The sequence below is a fragment of the Monodelphis domestica genome, chromosome 2 (assembly GCF_027887165.1).
Source record: "Monodelphis domestica isolate mMonDom1 chromosome 2, mMonDom1.pri, whole genome shotgun sequence".
In the NCBI taxonomy this organism is placed as follows: domain Eukaryota; kingdom Metazoa; phylum Chordata; class Mammalia; order Didelphimorphia; family Didelphidae; genus Monodelphis; species Monodelphis domestica.
In genome coordinates, this window is record NC_077228.1 from 429,415,970 (window position 1) to 429,431,152 (window position 15,183).

The 15,183-nt window shown below is 37.9% G+C and overlaps 1 protein-coding gene across 2 annotated transcripts in view; it reads right to left on the reverse strand.

Moving 5' to 3' along the window:
- Positions 1-15,183, reverse strand: part of LRP11 (LDL receptor related protein 11) — a 103,832-nt gene that overhangs the window by 29,567 nt on the left and 59,082 nt on the right. For both annotated transcript variants that reach the window (XM_007484711.3, XM_056818925.1), the window contains exon 3: positions 10,599-10,740. In XM_007484711.3, coding sequence (XP_007484773.1) covers positions 10,599-10,740 — 142 coding nt within the window. The remainder of the gene's footprint in view (positions 1-10,598; positions 10,741-15,183) is intronic.

The window sequence follows — 15,183 nt, forward strand, 5'->3', positions numbered from 1 at the left end:
ACTCTTATGTTCTGCCTTAGAACCAATACTAAATATTGGTTATGACTTCTAGGGGTGTCTGAGGCAACAAAGAAGAACTATATCTACTTTAAGAGATGCAGTTTAGAGCCAATTGGTTCTCAGGCAGAAGAGGGGAAAGGCTAGGCAACTGGGGCCAAGTGCCTTGCCCAGGGTCATGTAGCTAGAAAGTGTCTGTGGCCACATTTCAACCCAGGACTTCCCATTTCCAGGTCTGGTTCTCTATCCACTGAGCCACTTAGCTGTCCTTGGATTGTGTTTTGTGTGACTATATTGATACATTTTAAGGGATAGCTTTAAGGGGAGTGGGATGATTAATAGAAAGCTATGGAAATAACAAAAAATAGTATCAAATATGACATAAAATATATAGAAGGAAATAAAAAAGTTCAGAACAAGACAGAACCGTAAAAAAAACCAAAGCAAATGTGCTTCTGTGATACCTACTTTAAAAATTATGACAAAGAAAAGATTTAATTAGACATAAAAGACACCAAATAAATCAAATAAATAAGAGAAGGCTGGTGTGTCTCCCGTTGGTCTTCTTGCTCATGCCCCTGACAATCTAGAACTCATGAATTACTATGGACTTTCCCATCCTACCTGTCGTAGTTAAGCCCATTTTTGAGTGGAAGCCACCTTAAAAGGGTGAATACTGGGTCAATGAAGATCATAGATTTAGTTAGTGAAGATATCTTTGAGATCATTTAGTCCAAGCTTTTCATTTTACAAATGGGGAAACTGATTTCCCAGAGAAGTTAGGTGACTTGCCACATCTCTTCCAGTGATTCCTGCCTTAGACTTCTCTTTGTGATGGAGCCCCTATACTCACTCACTTGCTCATTCATTCATTCATTCATTCAGTATTTCAGAATGTTATTGAGCTTTTACTGGCAAATAACTACTACCACTTGCTCCTGCCAGTTTTTCCTCACTGTACAGATTATATTATATGGACTTTTTCCTTATAACAATAATAGTCACCATTTATATAGCCCTTTAAAGTTTGCACCTTACACATATGATTTCATTTCATTCTTGCAATAGCCCCGGGAGGTAGGAGCTATCATTATCTCTATTATACAGATGAGGATTCTGAGGTAGGCAGAGGTTTACTGATTTGCTCAAGGTCACATAACTAGTAAGTGTCTGAGGCTAAATTTGAACTTAAGGTTTCCAAGTCCAGTAATCTATTTGCTGTGCTGTCTAGCTGCTCATCTCAAAGCAGCTCTAAGATAAGACTACTGATACTATATCTTAAAACACTATTATTTTTAAAAGATACTATCTTTCCTCATACCATGTGTATACTCTCATCTCCTTACTAATAGTTAAAAAAATTAATCTTCAACCTGTGTCTATTTTATTCATTGAGTACCACAGTGTCCTTCACAAAGGGCAGTATCTTTTCAGAAATCTCTGGCTCCTTGCTAAAAATAATTTTATTTTCTCCAGATGATGAAATCATATTTCTTCCTGTGCTCTTCAGCCCTTTTATCTGATGGAGGATTCTAAGGAGGAGGCTTTTATTTTGAAGAATAATTTTTCTATTCATAGTTAAAGCAACTTCATTGAACATAACAACACCAGAGGAGTTGGGGATCTAGCTAGCATTTGTAATGTAGATTAAATAAAGGTACCAGCAAATTTGGTTCATGAAGAGTTTCAGAATTTCTTGGGAACAAGGTGGACTAAACAGTTCTTTCTACAGAACAGAAATTACAAGGCATATGCCCAAACAAAGCTTCAGATAGTCATACTCTAGTGTAATGATTAAAATTGTTTTAGAGACTGGTTTTTGGTAAGAATATCAATTTATTGATTAGACTAGCATATAGTCAATAAAGGGATAGGTCAGTGGCCTCCTCAAATGAACAAAGACCCCACAGCTTCTCCAGGCAGATCTAAAAATACCGGTTTAGGAGCTCATTATTCAGCCTCTCCCTTGAACATTTCTAATTGGTAAATAGTTAATTAGGTTGTGGTCTATCAAACTCTCACCCTCTTCCTCACCTCATAAGTGAAGGAGATCACATAGGCAGAAAGAGAATCATTGTCTCCATTATCAACAACTAGGTTTTGTTCAAAAAGAAAATGTTCCTTGGATTTCCAAAGAACAAAGAGAATCCAAAAAGCAGTAGACTGGAGAAAGCCCTGACATAAGAATTGATTGGGGTCTGACATAGAAATTAATACTGTATATATATATTTAAAAATTCTCACACTAGAAAAAAATAAATAATTAAGTTATGCATTTGGGAAAGTCGGGAAAAAGCACCTGTTTGATCTTGAAGATATTAGGAGACAAGGGGAGTCTGAAAAAAGAGAACAGTGGTAACAACTGTCTCCAGGGAAGGAAGGTGGGGAAGAGGGCCAGCATTCTAGTGAATTCAGGGAAGATGGAGAAAAGGAACAGTTGGAAACAAGACAAGGAATGGAAAGATACAGAAGAGTTCTGTAATAGCAAATTCCTTACTAGGTTACATTAAAAAAATAGCCACAAGAAAACTCTAGGCAACGGAGGGTCAACCAGATCATTTGGCAAATTTAAACGAACCATTTGTCCTACTTTAAGAATGTGCCCTGCCTCCTCCTCCCCTCACCCCCCGCCCATGTCAGTCCTCAAAAATGAACTCTTCAAGCTTTCGCATTTGAAAAAACACAGCCTCTTCATCCAAAATCTAATCCCACCGAGCCAGATTTCGTTGCACAATCAACACTGTCTGCTGCCTGCTGGTGTGTGACAAGGCGGATATGGTAATGAAGTCGCCCTGAATGACCACAGCTTTGCCTGAACTACAAGGTCATTGTATGTGGCAGAATGAAGAGCGGCGTTCCGAAGGTTTCCGCCTCCCGTTTTCAGTGTCTCCCTGTTTTACTCCCAGAATCTAATTCCTAGCGTCTTATTCATGAGGCAGCGACAAAGCCCTCGCTGTAACAGTGACTCAAGAGAACGTTTGTAGTCACTCTGCCTTCCACTTGCTCTGTCCGAGCTATTCGGGGGCCATTGCAAAGAAGGGGAGGGTCTGCAGCCCCGAGATGGAGCTTTTCAAGACATTCACTTCACTTCATCCCCGGGGGACTTCAAAGACATTTTCTCATTTATAATGGCCAAGTTGCCATTGGAGACTGGAGAATCTGGCCAAATGAATGGACGGAAGCAAACAAATGCCTGGCAGGTTGCCGGCCATCTGTCCGTCTTAGGCTAATACTTTCTCCCTGCCCCCAGCACACACACACACCCACACCCACACCCAGAGCCGTCAGGGAGAAAAAGGGGGCTCCCGGATTGTTAGAGAAATAAAGCTTTCCTAGTTTTGTAGGGGCAAGGAATCTATTCACCTATGGTTTCACCGGGGACAGCGACAAAGCCCAGCTCTAGTTCTAGGGTCCCAAGGACCGATGTTGGATTGGAGCAGGAGAGAGCTCTCTGACCCCGACTGGCGCCCAAGGAAACCCAACATCAGTGGGACTCACTGGGCTTGAATCCCAAATCATTTTGGCAGACACGGGTATCATCTGTTCTCTCTCTTATAGATGGCATATGCTTTATATTACATATCACACACACGTCATATATTATATATTCTATGTAATATACGATATATTATACATGTAGACTATTACATACAATGTACATATAACATATAGATATATTCTATATAATGTAAAATATACATATTTCCTATACTATATGCATTTCACACATAGCTATCATATACTATATATCACATACATATACCATACACTATATATCATACACATTTATCATATACTATATAGTAGATAACATATATCCTATATTATGTGCATTTCACACATACCTATCATATGCTATATATTATCACATACATATGTGTTATATATATCATACACTATATGTAATATATCATATACATTTATCATATACTATATAATAGAGAATAATCATATATCCTATACTATATGTATTTCACACATACCTATCACATACTATATATTTCCACATACACATGTGTTATATATACCATATATTATATATCATACACATTTATCATATGCTATATAATAGATGATACACACATATAATATACTATATAATATCAATATATAAAATATATCACAATTTATCAATACTATATATGTCATATACCCATCTAATATACTATATATAATATCAATATATAAATATATCACAATATAATATATGCACATATCATATACTATGTAATATATCATATATACATATCACATGCTACATATATTACATATTTTCCCTACATCATAATATAATATATGTCATACATATATCATACTATATGTTATAGATATAGCAGATACATATCATATACTTTTTAACAAATTCTTAACTTTTCTCTTAATATTAACTCTAGGACAGAAGAGTAGAGTTAGGGCTAGGCAATGGGGGTCAATTGACTTGCCCAGGGTCACATAGCTAGGATGTGTCTAATTTTAATCAGATTTTCAGATGTATTCTTCATTACAGTTCAAAGTGTACTCACAATCCTTACATTCAATGCCTTCTCTGCATTCACACACCTTCCTAGATCTGCCCCTCATCACCTCTTGCCTAATAGTCTCTTAATTTCCCCCCTGCCTCAAGTCACTCCCTGTTCCATTCATCCTCCATCCACATGCCAAAGTACCCTGGTACTCTTCACTGTGTTACCGAGTTGCCCAGGTATTATATGGAAGCCTGGATTCAAATCCCAGCTCTACTGAACTAGCTGGCTACCTGTAGACATACCACTTAAATTTTATGTTCCTCAACTTCCTAACTGAAAAACAGGGATATTAATGTGCACTTCCTATTTCATAGGTTTATGAGGACTCAATCAGGTAACCAGTATTTATTAAAGGCTTATTTTGCATCAGACACTGGACTAAGCACTGGAGATACAAAGACAAAAGAAAAAGAAAACAGTTCCTGCCTTCAAGAAGCTTATAGTCTAATGGGGAAGATGACATGCATCCATATAGATATGTTAAATAACTTATAAAGTGGAGGCAACCTTAGTGGGATAAGCACTAGCAGATGGGCTATGGGGAATAGGAAAGACCTCATGCAGAAGCTGGTACTTGACCTGAATCCTGAAGGAAACTCTGGATTCTAAGTGGAAGATCCTTTCTGGCACAGGAGACAATGAAAAGGTATAAGGGGCAGCTAAGTGGCATAGTGGATAGAGCCTAGAAATGGAAGGTCTTGGGCTTAAATCTGGTCGCAGACACTTCCTAACTACATGACCCTGGGTAAGTCACTTAACCCCCATTGCTTAGCCCTTGTCCTTCTGTCTTAGAGTTGCTACGAAGACAAAAAGCAAAGGTTTAAAAATAAAAGGTTCAGAGATGAGAGGTGCCATCTAGAAGGTCGACATGACTGGACCATTCATACAGCGTGAAGAGGAGTATTGGAGAAAAAGGTTGAAAAGGTAGGATGGGGTAAAATTGTGAAAAGCTTTAAATACCAGACTTTGGAGTTTATATTTGATCTTAGAAATAATAGGGAGCATCTAGAGCAGGGGTCCCCAAACTATGGCCTGTGGGTCACATGCAGTCCCCTGAGGCCATTTATCTGGCCCCTACTGCACTTCCGGAAGGGGCACCTCTTTCATTGGTGGTCAGTGAGAGAGCACAGGATGCTGAAGTACTGTATGTGGCAGCACTGCAAAGTGTGGCATTGCTCATGTACATTACTACTTCCAGTGACATAATCCTTTGTGTGGTGCCTTGTTCTGAGAACAAGGGGCCGCGCAAAGGATTATGAGGCTGCACAATGGAAGACGTCACCATCGTGAGCTATGATCTGGAGGAGGGGATTCCACACTGTGTATATTGCTGCCTGTGCAAGGTGTGACAGGCCCATCAACAGCCAGCACTGCACCCTCTACTATCCCAGACAGTGGTATACAGTGTCACAGGCCCAGCATTGCCTCCAGTACTATACAGGCATTGGACAGCGGTGATCTGACCTGTGACATCAGCAGTAAGCCTCTACTGTGAGGTGTTTTATAAGATACCCCCTGTTTTTTTTGGGGGTCAAATTAATATGACAGTGTCTTATTTTTGGGGAAACACTGTATTACAATGGCCCCCACTCTCCCCCAGATGCACAACATAATGGCCCCTATGTTGTGTACCTGGGGGAGTATGGAGGCCATTATACTGTGTAGTAATGTGGGGAGAGACTTTTGGGGAAAGGGAGGTTATAGGGGCCATTATGTTGTGCATCTGGGGCAAATGGTTTCCATTGTACTTTGTGGGGGAAGTGAGGCATGTGTTTTTTGTATTATGGTCTATAATTACAGATCCATAAATACGGACCTCAAGAGGACACACACTAGTGTATGCCTTCTTCTTCTGGGACCCATGAGATTCCTATGTAAGTTCACAGATCGCAGTGCAGTTCACACACAGTAGTGTGAACTGGAAAGGTGATAGAGGAACTGGCTCTATAATCATGCCAATTCCCACACCGCACCAGTGTGAGCCTGAGGTAAAAGTGGAATTCCAGCAATATGGCCACTGGTGAGGCTGAAATGATGTGGCCTGGGAAGGCTGCATTGATGAACACAGATCAGACTGCATTGATGGGAAGTGCAGTTTGTATGCCTCTGTGTGGGCAAAATTATTGTTGGTATTACTTGGAATCCCTAGGAAACAATGATGTCAAGAAAGAGAAAAATTGACTCTGAGTGTAGGATATTCAAAGAACAGTGGACATGATTACTTTTTCATGCAGTACAAGGAAAGAGCTCTATGTTTGATATGCCAGAATATAGTGTCTGTGTTCAAAGAATACAATTTGTGTTGACACTCTCAAACTCAACATAAAGATAAAATATGATTGTTTGGCCAGAGATGTGAGAAATGATAAAATATTAAAACTGAAAAATACATTGACAACTCAGCAAAATACTTTTGTGAAGCAGAAGCAGCTAAATATTTCATCATTGCAAGCAAGTTTTCAAGTTGCCAAGCTAATAGTGTGCACTGGCAGACTATTTGTGGAGGGAGAATTTATTAAAGAGTGCCTTCTTTCTGTTGTCAAAGAGATGTGTCCAGAAAAGGCAGACTTATTTAGTACAGTTAGTCTTTTAGGATCTACAATTACACGAAGGATTGAAGAAATGGGAGACAATTCGCATCAGCATTTGCAAAACTCCGCAAGAAAACTTTCCTATTTTTCCTTGGTACTCGATGAGAGCAAAATGTTTGTGATTCTGCACAACTTCTAATTTTTATTTGTGGGACAAATGATAATTTCGAAGTCACAGAAGAGCTTGCTGCACTGCAAAGCATCAAAGGAACAACTACAGGAGAGGATATCTATGAAAAGTTTCCCAAACTGTAAAGGATTTGGAGCTGGACTGGGCTAAACTAAATGGTGGCATCTAAGAAGGGAGTAATTGCTCACATTAACCAAGAAATGGACAAATGTAACCATTCCCAACCAATAGCCATACAACCAATAGCCTCATCCACCAACAAGCTCTGATATGTAGTAAATCATTGAAGTGGGGCTCTGTTATGAAAATTGTGGTATTTTGTGTTAATTTCATTAGAGCTAATGCATTAAACCACAGACAATTTCAGGAATTTCTGTCTGAGCTAAATGTTGCCTATGAAGATGTTCTGTACCACAGAGAAGTCCATTGGTTGAGTCGAGGGAGAGTTTTGAGACATTTCTATGACTTACTTCCACAGATTACAACTTTTATGCTTTCAAAAAACAAAGAAGTACCAGAGCTCAATGATGCAGAATGGAAAGGGTACCTTGCCTTTCTGACAGATGTAACAGAGCTACTCAACAGTTTCAAAGTGCAACTTCAAGGAAAAGGGAAGCTCATTTGTAATATGCAATCACATGTGAAAGCATTTGAAGTAAAATTAGACCTCTTTATCAAACAAGTGAAGGAGGAAAATTTCTGCTATCTCCCCTTAACTCAAAATCTGTTAGCGGAAAAACCCTTGTTGCATTCCCAAAAGAAACATGTGTGGATTCACTGGAAAAGTTGCAAAAGGAGTTCCAATTCAGATTTAAAGAGTTTCATCTCCATGAACAGGACATACAATTTTTCCATAACCCATTTTCTCTTGACATTGAAAATGTGGATACAATACAATTTGCCAAATGGAACTGGCTGAACTGCAGAATTGAGACTCTCTGAAAGATGCATTCAAGTCAAGGAGCTTGCCTAGTTTCTATGCATCTCTCCCCTCTGAGACATATCCTAATCTCAGGAACCATGCATTCAAAATGGCAACCATCTTTGACAGCACTTATGTCTGTGAACAGACTTTTTCCAGAATGAAACATCTGAAATCTCCAACCAGATCTAGACTAACTGATACATACTTGCATCACTTGTTATGGCTAGCAGTGACAAATATGGAACTGGACATTGACCATCTCATTAGACAAAAGCAGGCCCATAGTTCTCATTGAAATACTGGTCAGTTTGTTGATTTAAATTTACTTGTTATTTATTTTAAATATTGTATTTGTTCCCATTTTTTTTACTTTAAAATAAGGTATGTGGAGTATACATAGGGATTTGTTCATAGTTTTTTCCTTTTTTCTTTTTTTTTAATAGTCTGGCCCTCCAACAGTCTGAGGGACAGTGAACTGGACCCCTGATCTAGAGTTTATGCAGTGTGAGGGAAGTGACATGATCAAATCTACTCTTTAGCAAAATCATTTTGGCAATTGTGTGGAGGATGAATGGATCTTGAGGCAAGGGGGACCAATGAAGAGATTATAATAATTCAGGCAAGAGGTGATGAAGGAAGGAACTAGGAAAGTGGCTGTGTGAATGGAGAGAAGGAATTGAATGTGAGAGCTGTGAGTGCTCTTTAAAATGTAAAATGCTATTATAAATGTGAATTATTATTATTTTCTTGATTTGTATCTAGTACATTCAAATATGTGCTCAAGAGATATTGTTGAGTCAATCAGTCTCTCTATGTGGAACAGCTGTTAATCAGTTGCCCCCACCTGGGACAGGAAGCATACTTAATCCATGTGGCTGTCAACTGAGTATCAATCAGCCTATTTCTGCTGGCTTCTGGATAAGGCTGTGAATTCTCTCATATACCCCCTTTGCTGGACTAGAAAAGGGTTGTCTGACCTGTTCACATACGCTTCACATTAACAGAAAGCTTAAAGTAGACAGTCAACAAATTTTTTTTTACCTTGTTTCTGGCCAACAGTTTGTTTCTAGTATGTTGAGTGGACCCCATGTGATGAACTTTGGGGAAAACATGAACAAAACTGCATAATTTGGGCAGGCATGGATAGAATTTGCTCAGCAATATTGGGGATAACACTTACATCAATGTGATCACAAATCTACCAAAGAACTGGTGTATGACAACTGATATCCTGGCAAGAAGCATTACTCACTGGGAGACTTGTCAAGCTTCATAGGTTTTGGATTCTTGGAAAATTTTCTTTCTAATATGCATTCTGTGTCATATCTTTGATATGAATGTGGAATAGTTATAGAGAAATTATATTTATATTCTAATCCTTTACCTCTATAAATTAACCCATCATGTTCCTTTGTAAATAATAGAAAATCCAAGACCACCAAAAGTTTGCTGAAAGTTTAGGCAAGGTGTTCAACATAAAATGGTTACTGCAGATACACATTGTCCTCAGGTTTACAAATATAGAATCTTGCCAAAAGTAGCTTTCCCATGATAGCTAAATGACTTTGAATATCTCATTTCTCCAGCTTTGGTGTTGCCTAGAGCACCTTGTGAACAATCCATGCAACTGATAATAGTTGGCTTGTTAGATATAGTTGATGCTTTCATTTTAGAAATGTGGAGATTTTGAGAAAATTATAATGGTTTATGATTGTTCAAAAGAAATGAATGTTAAGCCATTAAATATACATTGCATTTGTATGCTGTATATTTAAAATTATGCCTATATCTAATAACATTTAAGTATCTATTATACTTATATAGTATATATACACTAATATACTATATCTAATAATTATTGCTTATATCTAAGAACATTTAAGTGATTTTACTTATATATTTATGTAATAATGTTATGCAATATTTTTAAAGTAATTAAAACAAAATCCTGCCTATGTCATATTTATTTTTATCTGTTTAGAATTAAGTCTTAGCAGAGGCTCTGCAGAAAACACACACACACACATACACACACACATGCATACATATAAAATGGGTTGTGATATATCTATACATACACATCTTAAATTTTTCAACACATTCTTTCCAACAAGAAACTAAGAATTCAGGAAAAGTAGGAAAATGAAAAATAAAAAATAGAACTTTTACTTTGCCCTGAAACTCTCATGTTCTAAGAACTATCCCATTGTAAGTTCCAAAAATGAGACCTTCTTAGCTTGTCCATACTGAAATGTTAATCATCCTAAAATGATATCAGACTTGGGGTTTCAGAAATAAAGTGGGACAACCTACAAAAGGGAACCTACAACCTACTTATAGCATAGGAAGTCTACAAATCCAAAACTAACATAGCTTTTTTTGTTGTTAAATTATCCTCTATTGATATTTTCATTTTTTCTCCCCCTCACCTACTGCAGTTTCTGCCTTGGGGAGTACAGTCACAGAGATGTTGTCCGAGCTCCTTTGACCAGCACTGTCTGTCACAGTCAGCTGGAAGATGTATACTCCTTCTTGCAAGTGGGATAGCTTCAGGACTCCTGATTGAGGTACCTGATCCAAAAACAGGAAACATCACATTTCACTTTCAAAAACCGAGGTGTGTAGTTAATAACAAAATTATGAACCAGTAACCATTGTTAATTATCCTAAACTAATTTTTGATGTTATGATATAACTGAACATTTATTGAATGTGAGCAATTTTCTAGGATGGTGGTATCTATCCTTTTTTGATCATATACCATTATCAGTAAACTTTTTTGAGCATTTATGCCCATTCTGTGTATACTTACTTATATGCACAATAACCTACATTATAAGATTTTCACAAAAAAGAAATTTTAAAAGGATGAGATAAAGATGAAGTAATATTTGATTCTGGTTTCCATAAGGAATCACTGCAATTTATAGAGCAAGGGAGCAACATGGTCACATTTCTGCTTTAAGGAAAATCACTTTGGCAGTTGTATAGAAGATAGATTTGAGGTTATTTTTTAATATTTGATATTTAAACAGAACTTTGGAAACAGTGGCACTAACTTCCAAGACTGTCAGAAAAATAATGATAGATAAGATATATACACACTCTGTGTGCATTAATCTTTGGTATGCAAAGGGCTTTGCAAATATCATCTTGTTTTATTCTGAGAACATCTCTGGAAGGTAAGTTAAGTGATTCACCCAGGGTCACATAGCTAGTATCTGAAGCAGGATTTGAGTCAGGTCTTCTTGATTCTAGGTTTATCACTATATTTGTCATCCAGTTGTCTAAAAAGATAATAGTCCTTATGTTTGTAGATTATTAGATGAGGTGTCTATTCAGAAAACTGAAAATTTAGTTTCTAAAATGCCAATGGGATATCATTTTAGCAAACAGAATAAATATATCAGAAAGGCTCATCTTCATGAGCTTAAATCCAGTCTCAGCCTTTTGGCTATGAAACCTTGGGTATGTCACTTAATAATATTTGTCACAGTTACCTCATGTATAAAATGAATTGGAGAAGGAAATGGCATTCCAGTACCTTTGCTAAAAAAAAATACCCAAATCCAAAATGGGTCACAGAGAGTTGAGTGTGACTGAAACAACTAAACAACACCAACATCTCCTTTTATAATGGGAATCAGTAAGAGTCAATGGAAGACTGGTATGTAATTAGAATATTCTCCCCAGAATTCTTTTCCAGCTTCCCATTTTCATTCTCATATTATGTGCTTATACTTTGAAGATAAAGTTGTGGGTATAGCTCCTCCCTCTCTCTCTGCTCCTGGGAAGGTGGTTGTGGAAGTTGGGTGAGAGCCAGGCAGGAGAATTTTACCCACATGGTTTTACTTAGGCTTTATACTTTTGTTCTTTTGTTTCTTCTATTTCAAGTGATTAATAATAAACATTATAAAATATAATAATTGGGGGTTTTGTAGATTAATTTAAATTTAACATTTTTGGCGACCCAGATGTGACAGACTCCTTGATCTTCTTTGAAGATAGTTTTTGAGTAAAGATAGGGAGTAGATTATTTTGAGAAAACTATGTTTCTTGCCTGCCACAGCCCCTTTTGCCCTCCCTCTTAGGGAAATTCTCTTTGGTGTCTTCCTGGTGTAGGAGACCTGAAGTGGAGTCTCTACCTGCCTGCTTTGGTTTATGGGACTTAGACTGGGGGTACTTGCCAAGCCTGGAGCCTCTGCCCACCTTCTGTGTTTTTTGAGTGAGGCGTTTTTCCTGCACAGAAGGTAAAGTGTAAATTTCCCTTATATTACTAATAGTTGAATAGCTGACACTGGCACCCTGCCTTTCACAGCCCCCAAACCCATAACCATGTGCACCAATGGTTTCCTGTTAGCCTCAAGCCGAGACAGCCTCCAGCACAGTGCAGAAGCTCAATGAGCTGGAGATCTTGGGCCTTTTCCACACTGCCCACCCCACCCCCTCTTCTAGCTTCCAAGCTGATTTTAAACTAACTCTAGGGTTTTCACACTCCTGGCTAAGAGAGTGGAAACTGAGGGGTTAGCTTATATGGGGGTCTCCCATGCCACTCTTTAAACCCTAAAACCCAGCATAGCAGAGGGGCAGCTAGTAGTTCAGTGTATTGAAAGTCAGATTTTTGGAAATTAGACTCTGGTTTCCTGACCCAAATATCAGGTAAGCCTATATTCTACATCCACAAAACCCTTTTGCTCTCCCAGACCAGCTCAGCTAAGTGGTTCTGAGGGGTTTTTACCTTCATTGTGCCTAAAATAGAAAACTTGTTTTTCCTCACTAACAGCCTCTGGCTAAAGCCTTTTTGGCTGTCTGCCATTTTTAAACGAGTTAAAAGGGGGCATGTCTCCATATGGTATTTCCAATCTGTCTCCATCTACTAGCCTTGTGAGGTTTTTACTCCTAGCTAGTACATAGTAGGGTAGTACCGCCTCTGAATAGGAAGTAAAATTCCAAACTGATTTAATGATTAGATTTAAAAGCATAGCCCACTCTATGAAAGAACAGTGCATTACCACAGTTTTAGAATGTCTTTTCTTATTACTGTTCCTGGGTGTACTTGTCCTTGCTGTTAGCTTGAGTAATCTCAAGATTCAGAAGGATGATTTATCCCCCTTACTATCTAAGCATGCTCAGCCTCTGCAACACATCCAATATGGGGTTCGATCACACTATGTTCAGTGCAGAAATCCCTTTCAGTATGGGGACCCCAGAGGCATGATCAAAGGAATCTGGATGGATGATGATACCAGGGAGGGGAAGGAAACTCAATGTGTCTGGAGGTGAATTTTAAGCTTTTCCAGACTCCATTGCTTTATTGATGTTAAGTGTTTCAGTCCGTACTCCTCCAAATTGTGAAGAAGTCTCTGTAATACAGCTATCAGAATTGGTGAAAAGGATTCTTAGATTGATTGCTCACATGTAAAGCCCTCTATTAACAATGTATCCCATCATGCTTATTATATTTGCTGATTGTTTGCTTTAAAAGTCAATTTTGTTTTTTTAGCTCACATATTAATATGATCTAATATCTTCTGTTACACTATATCATTTTTAGCTACTGTGTTTTGGCCATTAGCTATATGCTCTGTTACACTATTTTCATTTGTACCGTTCTATCTTTATTTGTACTGCCCTATGACTGGACTGGAGAAAATACCATTATAAAAGTCCATAAAGAACTTGGACAATGCCTTTTCCATGGCAAAACCAGAGGTCCTTATGGATACTGGATTTGTCATTTTGTTCCTTTTTTAATTGTCACATAGATGATGATGGAAAGAGTTCACCAAACTGGTTACAACCTGTAAACAACCTTTGGAGAATTTAATGAGCTAAAAATCTCAATTGATTTTAAGGGGTTTTCAGAAGTGATTTTCAGATATCTAGTAGTACCACTACCTCTGTACCAGTAGTATCAGTACCTCAGACTGATCATTTGCCTATCTTTGAGTTGTTTGTAACAAGAGGTAAGGATCTACTTAGTAGTTGAAGGGAAGTACAATAGCACTATTGCATTCCCCACCTCCACATTTATAAAAAAGTAATGGATAAGACATCAGAAGTGATTTTCACTCTTGTATTCCTCACTTCCAAATTGCAATGGATGGGACATATAAAAACATGCCTTTTAGGGCAGTGACAGGAGGGAGGTTTCCCAAGGTGCTTGGTTATCCCATGATGGGTTATAATCTCATCTGGAATGTGTGAAGGATTTCCCAGGGAGCTTGGCAACCTCCTAGAGGGAGAATTTTCCCATGGAGCCTAGTGGCTCCTAGATGGTTTTTACATTTGTAACTTTTCAGCTTACTCTACCCTTCCATCAGGATGGTAATCTAGATTTTTGGTGGCATTTTAGACTCAAAAAGTCTTCATCAGTAGTACAGAGGTTTTTCTGGGTTCCCCTGCCAAATTTTATAATGATGGCAGTAATAGACTCTGTTAGAAATATCTCAGCTAAAGTTGATAGATTGGCTAGATCTGGAGAACTTGTGACAAGTATCCCTGAGCTTCATAGATTTTTAAATGTCATAGCAAGTGGCTATAGAGACTCGTGTGAATCCTAATGATAGTGGGTTTGTCTTATCCCTGAGAACAAAGGTAAAATCAGACCAGGGAATGGCATTTCTCTTCTACTTCAAAATCTAGGCCTTTTTCTCTTTCTTTCATAGTATGGCAATTTTCTGTAGTCCTGGCTGCTGAATGGGTAAGTGCATAATTGTTACTATAGGCTTGTGGGACATAAATCACTTTAATTGGGCCTTGATTAAAGGACTTGTTATAGGCTTATTCTTCCTTACTTAGAATTTTTATATATGAGACTTTGATAGTGTATGTTCCATCCAGAAGTTACTTTTTTCTCTTTTATTTTTTTATGCTTTTGATTTTCTTTTGACAATTGATTCATATCCTTCATAATTCAGCAGTGTATTCCAGGGTGATCCATGGTTGGTTAACACTCTCCTCAGGGGGGATTGTATTATTGTTATAAAATTCTAGATTTATAAAAATTTTTCT